This window comes from Octopus bimaculoides, chromosome 2 (assembly GCF_001194135.2).
Source record: "Octopus bimaculoides isolate UCB-OBI-ISO-001 chromosome 2, ASM119413v2, whole genome shotgun sequence".
NCBI lineage: Eukaryota > Metazoa > Mollusca > Cephalopoda > Octopoda > Octopodidae > Octopus > Octopus bimaculoides.
In genome coordinates, this window is record NC_068982.1 from 96,189,489 (window position 1) to 96,202,661 (window position 13,173).

General features: G+C 34.6%; 1 protein-coding gene across 2 annotated transcripts in view; it reads left to right on the top strand.

Moving 5' to 3' along the window:
- The window catches only part of LOC106873217 (krev interaction trapped protein 1), a 41,958-nt gene extending 30,945 nt beyond the window's left edge, over positions 1–11,013 (top strand). For both annotated transcript variants that reach the window (XM_014920467.2, XM_014920466.2), the window contains 7 exons: positions 299–362; positions 2,221–2,381; positions 5,276–5,439; positions 5,899–6,013; positions 6,155–6,238; positions 7,616–7,687; positions 10,030–11,013. In XM_014920467.2, coding sequence (XP_014775953.1) covers positions 299–362; positions 2,221–2,381; positions 5,276–5,439; positions 5,899–6,013; positions 6,155–6,238; positions 7,616–7,687; positions 10,030–10,236 — 867 coding nt within the window. In that variant the 3' untranslated portion in view covers positions 10,237–11,013. The remainder of the gene's footprint in view (positions 1–298; positions 363–2,220; positions 2,382–5,275; positions 5,440–5,898; positions 6,014–6,154; positions 6,239–7,615; positions 7,688–10,029) is intronic.
- Positions 11,014–13,173: the final 2,160 nt, after the last annotated feature.

Below are 13,173 nucleotides of genomic sequence, written 5' to 3' on the forward strand. Positions count from 1 at the left end.
GGCACATAAAAGACACCATTTCGAGCGTGGCCGTTTTCGTGCGGGTGACACGTAAAAGCACCCACTACACTCTCTGAGTGGTTGGCGTTAGGAAGGGCATCCAGCTGTAGAAACTCTGCCAAATCGGACTGGAGCCTGGTGTTGCCATCCGGTTTCACCAGTCCTCAGTCAAATCGTCCAACCCATGCTAGCATGGAAAGCGGACGTTAAACGATGATGATGATGATGATGATGATGATTAAACAATAGTGTGTGAGTCAAAATGCATTATTATGAAATTATTATTGTGTTCATTTAGGAACTTGACCTGCCTGAATCTTACGGAAATATTTTCTCAATATGGATTTGTTCACAAAGTCTTGGTACGTATATTGATAACTATCATTAACTTTTATTTATTATTTCTCTACTTCTTTAAAAATATTCGAAACCTTTTGCTCCTTTTTTACTTCCATCATAGAAGAAAAGCTTTTGCAAATTTAGGCATTTGTATTTTGTAGAAACAGAAACCTTTACACTTGAGTGTCCCTCAAACTGCTAACACCACTCAACTGTAAAACAGAAAGTGGGACTTATTTGTCAGCCAGGCAAACTGAGAGAAGCAAAATTGTGTAATTTGCTCAAGAGGCAGTATAAAAACTAAAGCTTAGCTTGTATTAGTATGCATGTTATCACTAGTTCAATACTTTCATGGCTATTGAACTTTCAATGATGCAATTATTTGGTAATATGAGGAAATGTTAAAAATATCAGATAAATTAAAAGAATAAACTCAAAATCTTAACTGTAAACAGTCATTACAGTGTATGTATAAATATGGAAATATATGAGAGTATTAAGCCTTTGTTCCACTGAGACTGTGGTTGAAGAACTTGCTTCCTCACTGTATGTTTTCAAGTTCTGTCTCCACACTGTGAGGTACCTTGGACAAATTAGGTGACTGTCTTCTACAATAGCTCTGGCTGACTAAAGAACTATTCAATTGAATGAAATTGGTAGAAGCTTGTTGTGTGTGTGTATGTACATTTGTTTTGACATCACTTGAGGGTTATGAAGGAGCATCACCATAATACAAGTAATGTTTTTTCTAGCCTTCTGTAAAAATAAAAAACAGTCTGGCCATAGGAAAAATACTACCATGCTTGGAAACAAGTAAGGTGAGGGTTGGTGACATGAAGGGCATGTGGCCATAGAAAATCTGTGTCATTGAAGTTTGTCTGACCCATGAAAGCATGGAATAGTGGATGTTGAAACAAGTATGAGGAGGAGGCTATAGCAGTAGTTATGGTGATGGTGGAAATAAATAGTTAAGCAAAGTAATGACTGTATTTTCAGCTTTATTGCATGGCCGCAGCTCTGAGCTGAAACTACAGCAGAAAAAAAAAATATATATCCATCATTTGGGAAATTAGTCCTGTGAACATCAGAGCTGGGATAAAAATATGAGCTGTGATATTCATATTTAAAGGAAAATTAATTGAATTTTAGTCACAGACTTGATTCACTGAGAGCTAGTTTCCACTCTTCAGTGATATCTATACATAAAGAAAATACATTTTATGCAAAATGTATTGCTAATTACCAAAAAATTGTGAGATTTATCTTGTATTTTTAAAAAATGTCGTGTATATTGAAAAAATTTTCTCTAAACTTTGGAAATTACTGTTTTAATTCTAAAAATTAATGAGAAGTTACATAGGTAGGTTGGAAAATGTGTCAGTCTCTTAATTGAAAAAAACTTCACAAAGCTTGTGTAAGTGGTTTAAAACAACTAAGGATTTGGCACTTTGTATTGTCACCAATACTGTGTATATATATGGGGTCCAAACACTCAGTTCATGACGTTACTATTGTTGTTTAACCCCAGGTCAGCCCTGATCAGACAGATCTATGATCAAAAGTATTTCAGCCATTACCATTCCATTTTTTGGGGTTTTTTAAGATAACAGACGTGATTTAGGGTTATTTGGGGCTGCTATTTCAAGCAGGTCAAGTAATTCTAAAGGTTCTTTTGTTAAATCAGATGAGGACAAAGACAAAAAAGTTTTGATTTTATCTTGCAAGGTCTTAGTGCTTCTAAAGAAAATCTTGGTAGAAATTAACAGTTATGACAGAAGCAAATTTAGTTGTTACTAGTAACCCAACAGTGTTGGTAAAAATTAAAATTAGTTGTTTTATCATTATCAGTTGTAATTATTATACATTATTGGCATTGTCTAGAACTCCAGTTGAAGTTGGAACACAAACCTGTCCATCAGTTACATTCTTGGAAAGGAGTTGTTAAACAGTTAACTGAAAAAGATCCTGAACAGGAAAAACCAGTCCTTCAGTGGCGTCGCAATGCAAAAGTCAATCTCCAAGAAGAACAGCTATTACTTTCAGTAAATTGCTTTTCTATCTTTTAGTATGAAGTCTTATTTTACTTTTATGTTTTCTAATTTTGTTTTTCTTTTTCATCTTCATTTTCATCATCTTTTTCTCATCTTGTTTTCATCATATTTTTCATAATCTTTTTCAACTTTGTTTTATTTATCATTTACTTCTACTCTTACAGTTTGTCATAGACTCAGCAATTAGTTCCATAAGTATTCCTTGTTCTGCCATTGGTTCATGGAAATATTTTATAAAACTTTGAGCTTGTAATATCTCCATCACAGGTGGTGTCAGAGATATCTACTGTAGGTAAATTTAATTTAGAAGTATAGAACTGTAGTAGCACAAATATTTCATTTTTTACTCATTGTTCATGTATTCTCTGTACATTTCTACATTATTGTAGTTGTTATCCTCTACTTACAACAGTTAATGTCTCTTAGTTCATACACAAGAGAAATTTTTTTGATTTTTCTCAAGCAGATTGATTAAACCTCTTAATTTAATGGAAGAGAAATGGTAATTGTATCCTTTGTGTCTCTCCAAAGTGTATTAGTGGCATAAATGAACTGAAATAATCAATGCAAATAAAAATTAAGTCATAAACTTTATTCAACAGACATTTATCTCCCATCTCAGGGTTTGCCACTCTCGTATGATGGCCTTCATCTTGTTTCCTGACAAGATATTGCCTATCTCATTTTTGTCTTTATTTCTTATATTTCTCCTTATACAGAGCAGCTCACAGTAACTATGGACAATATGAAGTATGAATTTTTAGTACAGTAATTAAATTTTATTTTCTAGACTTAAGTCATTTGATTAGCTGCCATGTGTCTAGGTAGAGTCATTATGCCAATATAATTAACACACTGGTTCAGTTCCACTCATTTATCAAATATCTGACCGTTTTGGTTTTGTTTGTCAAAGCTCTTTCGTTGCTTCTTGCAACCTTTTCAGTAACTTAGTTCATTATAGAGGCCGTATTTGTTTGTTTGATTGTCTGTTTGAGATTTTGTTGTGTGCATGTGCTTGTGTATGTACGTATGTATGCATGTATGTATTATTCTGCATATTCATGTTCATGTGTGTGCGTGCGCATGCTTGTGTGCTTGTGATGGTAATACAGACAAGCAGACACACACACATGCATACATACAAAAACATAGGCACATATGCACACACAAGGAAGCAGAGGTACACACAAGCATGCACACACACAAACACATGAATATGCAGAATACATATATACATGCATACATGCATACTTCTATACAGCCCCAAAACCGCTTGGCTCTCTTACCTCAGAGAAGGTCTGGATGGAAAGCACTCAGCATACAAAAAAAAAATTATGTATGTGTATGTTGCCCAGAAGCTTGAAGAAGACAGTAGAATTAACATGAAGCGCAGCCTCTCTTGGACACAAGACCACTACATCATATCACACTTTGAAGGCTATGCATTTGCAATCCAGGAGCAGGAAATTGCCACAGAGTACCTGGTGAACAAGAGAGACAGTGACACTCTTGTAAACTCAAGGTGCAAATGCATGTGTAGGCTATGTCATGGTTCTGTGGAAGACATCTCGCATGTGATTAGCAGCTGTCTTAAAATGTCGTCACAGTACTATCTCCCTATGTGGCATGATGTCGCTAAAACAATTTACAATGTCATCCACAAAAATGTCCTGAAATAAACTTAAAGTCCCTTTGTTATGGAATACATTCATAAACACCAACTCAAGGAATATTCCCATCAAAATTCTGTCAAAGTGTAAACATAAACTGGCTGGATATTGTTGTTGGGGACAGAGGTGCAAAGGTATGTACCATGATAGAGGTCAGTTGCCCTGCAGATATAAATATTTCTTTGAAAATCAAAGGAAAAAAGGATATCTATGGACAACTGCTTCAAAACCTGGAGAGCCAGCAGCTGCACCAGGCTCCAATCTGATCTGGCAATATTTCTACAGCTGGATGCCCTTCCTAACGCCAACTATTCCAAGAGTTTAGTGGGTGCTTTTTACATGCCACTGGCACAGGAGCTAGTCAGGTGGACCTGGCATCAACCACGTTCAGATGGTGCTTTTTATGTGCCACCAGCACAGGAGCCAGCCAGGGGCACCAGCCAGGGGCACCAGCCCCAGCCACAATATTGGTTTTACTTGGCTCAACAGGTCTTCTCAAGCGTATCATATCACCTGACACATCAGGGTATTCTTAACAGGGCCTGGAATGCTTAAAGGAGAATCTGGATAAACTGGGATTTTCAGAAAGAGAAATCAACCGGCTAATTCGTACAAGTGCAATCTGTGAGTGGAACAGTAAAAATATGTAAGGCTTTTCTCAAGTTCCAAATGTGAATTTGTCTGTGTTAACTACATCCCAAAGATGGAGCCTTGTATCTTTGTTGGAAACCGGCTCCCTACTCAGTGGAAGATTTATAATAATTAAAAAATTGGAGAAACATACACATGCACACAAATGCAATAAAATCTCAGAACAAACAAACACAACCTCTATAATGGACTAAGTCACTGAGAAGGTTGCAAGAAACAGCAAAAGTGCTTTGACAAACAAAAATAAAACATCATCACCATCGTCATCAATTGGATATTTAATAAATGAGTGGAATTGAACCAGTGTGTGTGTGTGTTAATTATATTGGCATAATGACTCTCCCTAGGCACAGCAAAATTCCAAGTTGATTCGATAAAAATATACTCTTATACCCATAAGAATTATCCCCCTTCTCTATTCTACTACAAAACAGACATCTGCAACAGCATTCCAAAAGATAATTGTTTTATATTTTACTTAAAACGTGATGATTTATTGACTTGTTTAATTCATGGCTATGCTCCAAAAGAATATGTTGAATAAAACGTCTTTTTCTTCACCAGCAAATACAGCATGAAGTTGGCATCAACCTTCTCTTCCAAGAGGCTTACCACAACTACATTTATGGACTCTACCCATTTACTGATCAAATCAATTACTTCCTTGCTGCTTGTCTTATGTATATATTAGGTGGAAAGCAAGATCCAAACTCTGTCAAGTCATACTGGTCAGTTTATGTTGCTTATTTATTATTATCACAGTAAATAATAGGATATTGATGTAATAAGGCTTGCCTTTATTATCAGTTTACTTTAAAATGTTCAGTAAAAATATATGTCAATTTCTATCTGAAATATTCATGAGTTAATTTCTTTCTCCCCCTCACAAGGTTAGTTCTTTGAAGGAAATAGATAAAACTAGAATGGGTAAGAGGTAGAAAAGAAACAGATCAAGAATAGTCTAACGATACTACTTTCAAAAGTATTTCAAACATTTCATAGATAAATAAATTTTTAAATAAAATTTAAAATATATCAAATAATATCAACAACCAATATCTAAATGAAATGTTAATCAGCTTTTTTTTTCTTTTATGAATGCATGAAATATATTTGGTTCATTTCAGCTTTCTTGCCACATTTCATTTATCCTCTACTGAATGTTTTATTTCTATTTTCTCTTTCAGTACAAAAAATTTGACAAAATTTCTTCCAACTTCAAAACAAAAAGTAAAAGGAAATGCCAATTATATTTTAGCCCAATATCGACAGCTTCTTGAAGATGACAGTCTTACACATACGGTTTGAATATTTCTCTAGCTCCTCTCTTTATTTTGTATTTGTTTTCCTCACATTTAAAGTAGTTTTTTTTTTCATTTAATATAGTTTTTTCTTGATTTTAATTTGTTTTTCTATTGTTTATTCTATTCTCTCAAATTACAGTCTCTCAAATTGGAATTTCTAAAGAAATGTCACACACTTCAAATATATGGATCTGCTTTTTTCTTTGGAACACTTCAAGAGCGAGTATGTTGAATTTTTTTATTTTCATTTTTAAAAATTTTAAATCTACTTTTATTTCTTATTCATTTGCTAATCTTAGAATTTAGTGAGATAATATTTAAGACTATTTCGGAAATATATATGTATATAATCATCATCACATGTCCATTTTTCATGCTGGTATGGATCAGATGGTTAAACAGAAGCTGGTCAGCCAAAGGACTGCACCAAGCTCCACTGTCTTTTTTGATGTGGTTTCTATGGCACCATCACTAGTGAGGTCACTGAGTAACTTGTAAGACAAGACCCTTTGACTAAGGGGCAAAAAAGTATTGAGGAAGGTGGCTTTATACCAGGTGATAAGAGGTTAAAGTATGATATAAAGTATGATATAAAGACAAGAACAAGTGCAGAGGAAGTACATGGTTAACCCAGTTGGAAAAGAAAGTGGATGTTGGTAAAGATGTGTCAAGGCATACCCTCAAGCTACAGAAAGGTGGATAAAAGAGAAGTGGTGTGGGTGAGTAAGTAAATTCGTGGGAGTGTGAGAAGTGAGTAACAGATGGATAGAGATTGAGAAAGAGAGAAATACAGTGAGTGAACGCAGGTGAAGGCACAGCCAATTACGAATGTCAGTTGAAAGCGAAGGTAGAGAAAGTAGGTGTGAGTCAGAGAGTTAAAAGGTGGCAGCAAAAATTATATGAATTGTAGGGGGTGGGGTGCAAAAGATGCACAGTACCAAAGACAAAGTCAAAGGTACATAAGTAGCAACTACAGGAGATAAACAGAGGTAATGGTGAAAGAGCTATCATTGGCAAAATAAGGTGGTATACAAGGAAAGGGGAGGTGAAAAGAGCATTTAGTGGAAAATAAGGAGCAGTAAGGAATGATACTGAGAATGTATGAGTAAAAGCAGAAGTTCCAGGGAGAATAGGCGATAGGAGATATGTGCAGTTAATAAAGCTGGAGTGTTATCCCTTAATGTAGCAAGCATGTCTGTATGAATGTCTTTGGAAGTTAAACCCCTTTTCTGCAAGTACTTCATTACACTATGATGTGAAATTTTGTCCATTTTCGAGAGAAGTCACTACTAATTACTTTTGAAGTCTCCTTTGAGCAGTCAAATATCAGTTTACCTAGGAAAAAAGAAAAACAATAAGAGTTGAAATTAATACATGCAAGATTTCACAGCTCTAGCATCACTGTTTCATAGTCAACCAAAGAACTTTTCAGCCCACTCCTGTATATCCTAGATCAATTCATCTTTTAGTTGTCCATTTGATTCTTGTACCCTTTCACATTTCATATTCTGTTTTGTCTGTAATTTCATATCCTGTCTTGGCTTGAATTTGCATTAATTAACAGTGAATAAAACAAAATGTGTAATTTCTGTCTTTGTAGGCAAATCGGTTTACACCATACCATATAGGTGTAAATGGCTTTGGTATTCATTTAATTAATGTTCAAGCAAAGGTAAGTTTTCTTAGAACTATAAAGTCTTTCCAAATTAAATTTATTCAGTAGATTTTTTTTCAAAGTTAAGGGCCATGAAATTAACAGCCTGAAAAGAGGCTAAATACATTTAGTTTTTGCCTTCCACTCATCTCAATTAGATTAAATTTCATAACAGTTTAAGAAAAGTTCAATAGATTTCATACTATATAATTGTCATCATCGTTATATAATGTCTGTTCGTCATGCTGGCATGGGCTGGATAGTTTGACAGGATTCAAGAAGCCATAAGACTGCATCAAACTCCAGTGTCAACTTTGACATGTTTCTCTAGCTGGGTGTCTTTTCAAATGCCACCCACCTTATAGTGTCTACTGGGTGCTTTTTTTCATGCTGCAAGCACAAGTCACGAAGTAATTTGCAAGCATAAGAAAAATACTAAATAGAAATTCCTTTAACATTTAAACTCTTTACAATATGGTGTCACATCTAGGGTAATTCCCTGTTAAACTATTAGCATTTGGAATGGCATCCCTCTTGTAAAAAAAATTACAGAAACTAATCAGATTGGAGCCTGGTGTAGCCATCTGGTTCACCAGTCCTCAGTCAAATCGTCCAACCCATGCTAGCATGGAAAGCGGACGTTAAACGACGATGATGATGATGATGATGATGATCCCCTGCATAAGAAACAAAAGATTATAAGAAAATATATTTACTCCATAAATACTGATAGTTACTCCTCTTAAGCAAATAAAGAAAATATGAAGCAGGGTACATAACTTTGTTGTCCTCAATCTGCCTGGCTGAAAAGTTTGAGCCCTTGCTTTACGGTCACGTGTTTAACTGCATGAAAGTGTAAAGTTATGAAAACAGATGTCATAACAATTTTCACATCAAATTTAAAAAAGCTTCCACCCCACCCAAAATTTTTGAATCACTGCTAATATTGAAGTTAGTCTTCCTCTTAAGGTGTCTCTAGATTATACAACAATATTACTGAATATCCCAGATGTTCTTTGTGAACACCTTACAAATTATTTGATCAGCCAGCTGTAAATATTTTTGCAAGTGGAAGACATCTTATGACAAGAATTTTATTGCAATCTTTCACATGAAAAGAAAAAAGAGGTAAAAACAATGCAAAAAAACTTTAAAAATATAAATTAACATTTAGAAAAATTAAGAAACATACAAATAAAAGCTGCCCTGATGAGGAATAAATTCAGAAATATGTATGTAAATGATAGAACATCTTCAAATAAAATTGAGAATCATTTGAGTTTTTTTTAGAGATTTGTTGTGAGAAGGTACAAAGTTGCAGTTTTACCTTGTATTTCTATATTTGACTTAAATTTTAAGTGTAATTTTATTTCTACCTTCAAAGAAAGAAAAATGAACTTATGTATACATCATCATTTTTGCATTCACCCTTTCATGCTAGCATGGGTTAGACTGCTGATCACAACTCGATTCAGTTGTTATTTGGAGTTATTGTCCTCTGAGATGAGTTTAGGACTATGTATTGCTTACACATGCCATTTTTATAACATAGTTTCTTTAGTTGGATATCCTTCCTATTATCAGCTAATTTACTAAATGTACTAGATGGATTTTATCATGGCAACAACACTAGAGAAAGTATCTTGTCCCAGTTGTACAGCAGTTCACTGATATTTATACTCAAAAGAACATTTGTTCATGTGCTAATAAAGCAAGCGAAGGAAAGACAGTGATACAAGATGAGAAAGAGAAGTGAGAATGAGTTAAACATTGAAATGAAATTGGTTATATCTTAACTTTTTTGAAGCATTATATATTATTTTCTTGTACATACATTAGTCCATGTTGTGTCAGCTTGACAGGTTTGCCCCTAAACAGCTTCCTGTCATTTGCTGAAATCCTGTATCATCTCTTGTGTGAGGTTCAGCATTCTGAGGTCAGCTTTCCACATCTTTCTTGGTTTTCTTCTTTCACTGGCTCCTTCCACTTGAGTCACATGACCTTTCTTACCCTTACTGTCATCCTTCATATTATATGTACAAACACTCATATATGAATGCATGGACAAATGAAAGAAAGAAGCACTCAATACATTTGGCTATTTATTTAAAAACAGTTTGATTTGGCCCCATGCAACTTAGTTTCATAGCCACATCACAGGAACCTAGGGCCAAATCAGAAACTGTTTTTAAATAATAATAATAATAATGATAATAATAAGACCTTGGGAGACCTCTCACAGAAATAACTGGAACAAGTAAGACCAAGAGCTCTGAGAAGTAAAATATAGTAGTAGTAGTAGTAGTAGTAGTTTGAGAATAATAATATTTATATATAAGTATCTTTTTCTTTAATTTCAGAATTTTCCAAAAAGTTACATGTATAATGACATTAGCTGGCACTACCAAGAGTTCAATATCAACTTGCTTGAGATACGTGTAAAAAGTTCTACAGGAAGTGTGATACATCTACAAACAAAGCAAGCTGGTATCATTTATCATCTTATGACCAAGCTTAGCCGCAAGCCTGGTTCTGAGGAACAAAATGGAATTAAGAGTATTTTATAACTAAATATACTTGTACTGTGTGTGGGAATATTTGTGTAAATAAGTTTGTGTCTTAAGTGGTTTAAGCATAATATTAAATGATATCTTTCTCTCTCTCTCTGAAAGTAAGTGGGATATGTCAGGAGTGTGTGTGTGCATGTGTATCTGAGTGAGTGAGTGAAAATTTGTGTATTTGTGTAAATATGTATGCCTGAGCTGAAGTGATTTTGGTGGCAGGGTGGGGATCAAGTGGATGCAAGAGATCAATAGTTTCACATCAAATTCATTTCACAGAAATCAGTTGTGATGACTTCTGTTATATTTTGTATAAAATCAAAGAATTTAAAGAAACAGAGAGAGTGAAAGTAAGAGAAAACTGAAGAAATTTTAATTCTTGAGGCTGTGTTCCACATAATTTATCAATTCTTCAAGTATATAAAAGTTGTTGTAACTTCTTAAATTCATAACCCTGCAGGACTCTGACATGTTTGCGGCTTTATAAATCTAAATCTGTGATCACTTTAATTTTTATACTGACTTTGTTATGTATGTGGACCACTGTTGTATGGGGCTCTTGTGTGTGTATGTATATATATATATATATATATATATATATATATATATATATATGAGGATACCCATTCATCTTGCATGGCCCTCACACATATGAGAAACTTCATTTGTCTTGAATGGACCCACACATGAATTCTTTCGTGTCCTGTGTGGAATCTTTACATCACATGTAAGGCTTACTCAACACCGTCCCCTTCCAGAAATAAAATAAAATTTATAAATTAATGATTCTTTTTTGAAAAAGAAATTTGCTTTTCAGTCTTTATTGAAATGTTATCCAGTTTAGCAGTAACTTTTCTTATTTCTTGCTGCAAATAATTCCAATAGTTATTGTGTACCCACCTCTGTTACATTTATCTCCTGCTTTTCATATCTTGAATGCAATTCTAAGAAATGTTCTTAGAGAAACACTCACCCATTTATTCACCTCTCTGCATCACATCGACATATGAGCCAATAAACTTATGCAGTTTCTTTGCTTGCATAAATTGCAGCTAAATCTTTTCCACGATATTTCATCCAGGGCCATCTTATCATCATTATAGACCCCCAGGCAAATAAATGCATAAGGCTCTATAGTATTTATTTATTGACAGCAGGCCACAACCTACATAGATTAGAATCGGGCCTCCAGATCTGTGGGGCCTCTTGGCAACTCTCCAGTGTTCCCATGCTTCAAGACAGCACTGGCCCCATTTGTCTTCAAAATGGATAAAAATACAGGATAAAGTAATCCTGAATATAATATATCAGAAAAGTAAACAGGAGAGTTCTTTCTTCCACTTGTAAATGTCATCAGAGAATGATGGAAGCCATGACTCTGCACAAAACTGGCTCTAAAAGCGATGTAAAGGTAAGTTTTTTTCTCAAAATTACGCACAGAAATACAATTAAACAATATTATTTCCAAATCTCTATTAAAAAAATTGACATTATAGAAACAATTACAAAAAAGAAATATTGCTATTACCTCCCTTCCCAATATCGTAGGAGTCTACATGTAATACATTGAAAATTTTCCATAAGCAAAAATGCATTTTGTAACCCTCATTGAAAAACCGCTGCATTTCTGCAATACAGCATTAATATACTTAAATACATCTTTATGGAATTACAAGACTTTATCACTATACATATACCAGCTAAGACTAACACCTGACATACTACATTAATTATAGTAATTTGTTGAAGAGTAAACTAATGGCAAATCAGTTAAAAGTAGAAACATCTACCCATCAATTTAGCATCACCAAGCTACTGCAAAAATTATACTCTAAGTTTCAGGTACAGAAAGTAGATACCAGCAAACTGACCCACCAGTGGACATGTCACTTCTTCCTGTCAAGTCAATAGCTTTTGAGCTGCTGCTATCAATGTCAGCAAGATGAATGGTTGGTAAAAAGAGACTGGAATGGTGATGAATAGATGTGTGCTGTGTACAAGATGGAAAGGATAATGGAGTCGGCATATTGTTGGCAGAGAAATGGGTAAGGTAATAGTGGGGTTTATGTTGTCTTATAACTAGCTTATGCTAGTTATAGACAACATCACTGTGATATCTGAATATTTTTGCATACACACTTGTCAGGGTTGATAGATGAATAGTGAAGCCCTCTGCAAGCTGCCTTCAGAATGAAAGGTGGTGACTTTACTACAGCTAGCAATTTTAATGCACTTTTTGAAGAACACCAGGAGAGTTTCCCTTACATGGAGGTTATGGTTATAATACAAACATGAAAAATTAAGGTTCCTGAAGTTTTGTGATGCAAATGATCTATCTGCCATCCAAACTTCAGGAAGCTGGTCAGTCAACTGATCACCTAATATCAGATGAATACACATACCAAATAGATCATATTCTCACTAGGAAGGGATAGGTGAATAGTTGTAACTCTAAGCCTTTCCCAATTGAAGAATATACCACCCAGCATTGATTAGTGACTTCAGTGTGAGAACTGACAGACTTAAAGACTAAAGCCAATTAGGAGAAAGAAAATATGGAGCTCAGAAGAGCTTTCAACTGACCATAGTTTCAGGAATGTTTTGAGTGATGCTTGTGACAGAAAAGAGATGGAAACTTTTAGCACAGGAAAAAATGAAATTTCTGTGAGACAACCTGCTGAGGCCAACAAACCAAATCTATGGCTACTGCTACGTTCCATCCAGTCAAAGTGACATGTGCTGGAATAACACTGTAGACAAATTCATAACAAGAGACAGGTCTGGAAAAACTGGAATAGCTCAAAGAGAAGATAGACATCAAGTGGGGTGGGGGGCAAAGAAGGAAGGTTTGCACAGTCTGTGAAGTTGGTATTTGAGGCATGAGGTGTTCTGGATTGCTAGACAGTATACTATATATATATATATATATATATATATATATAT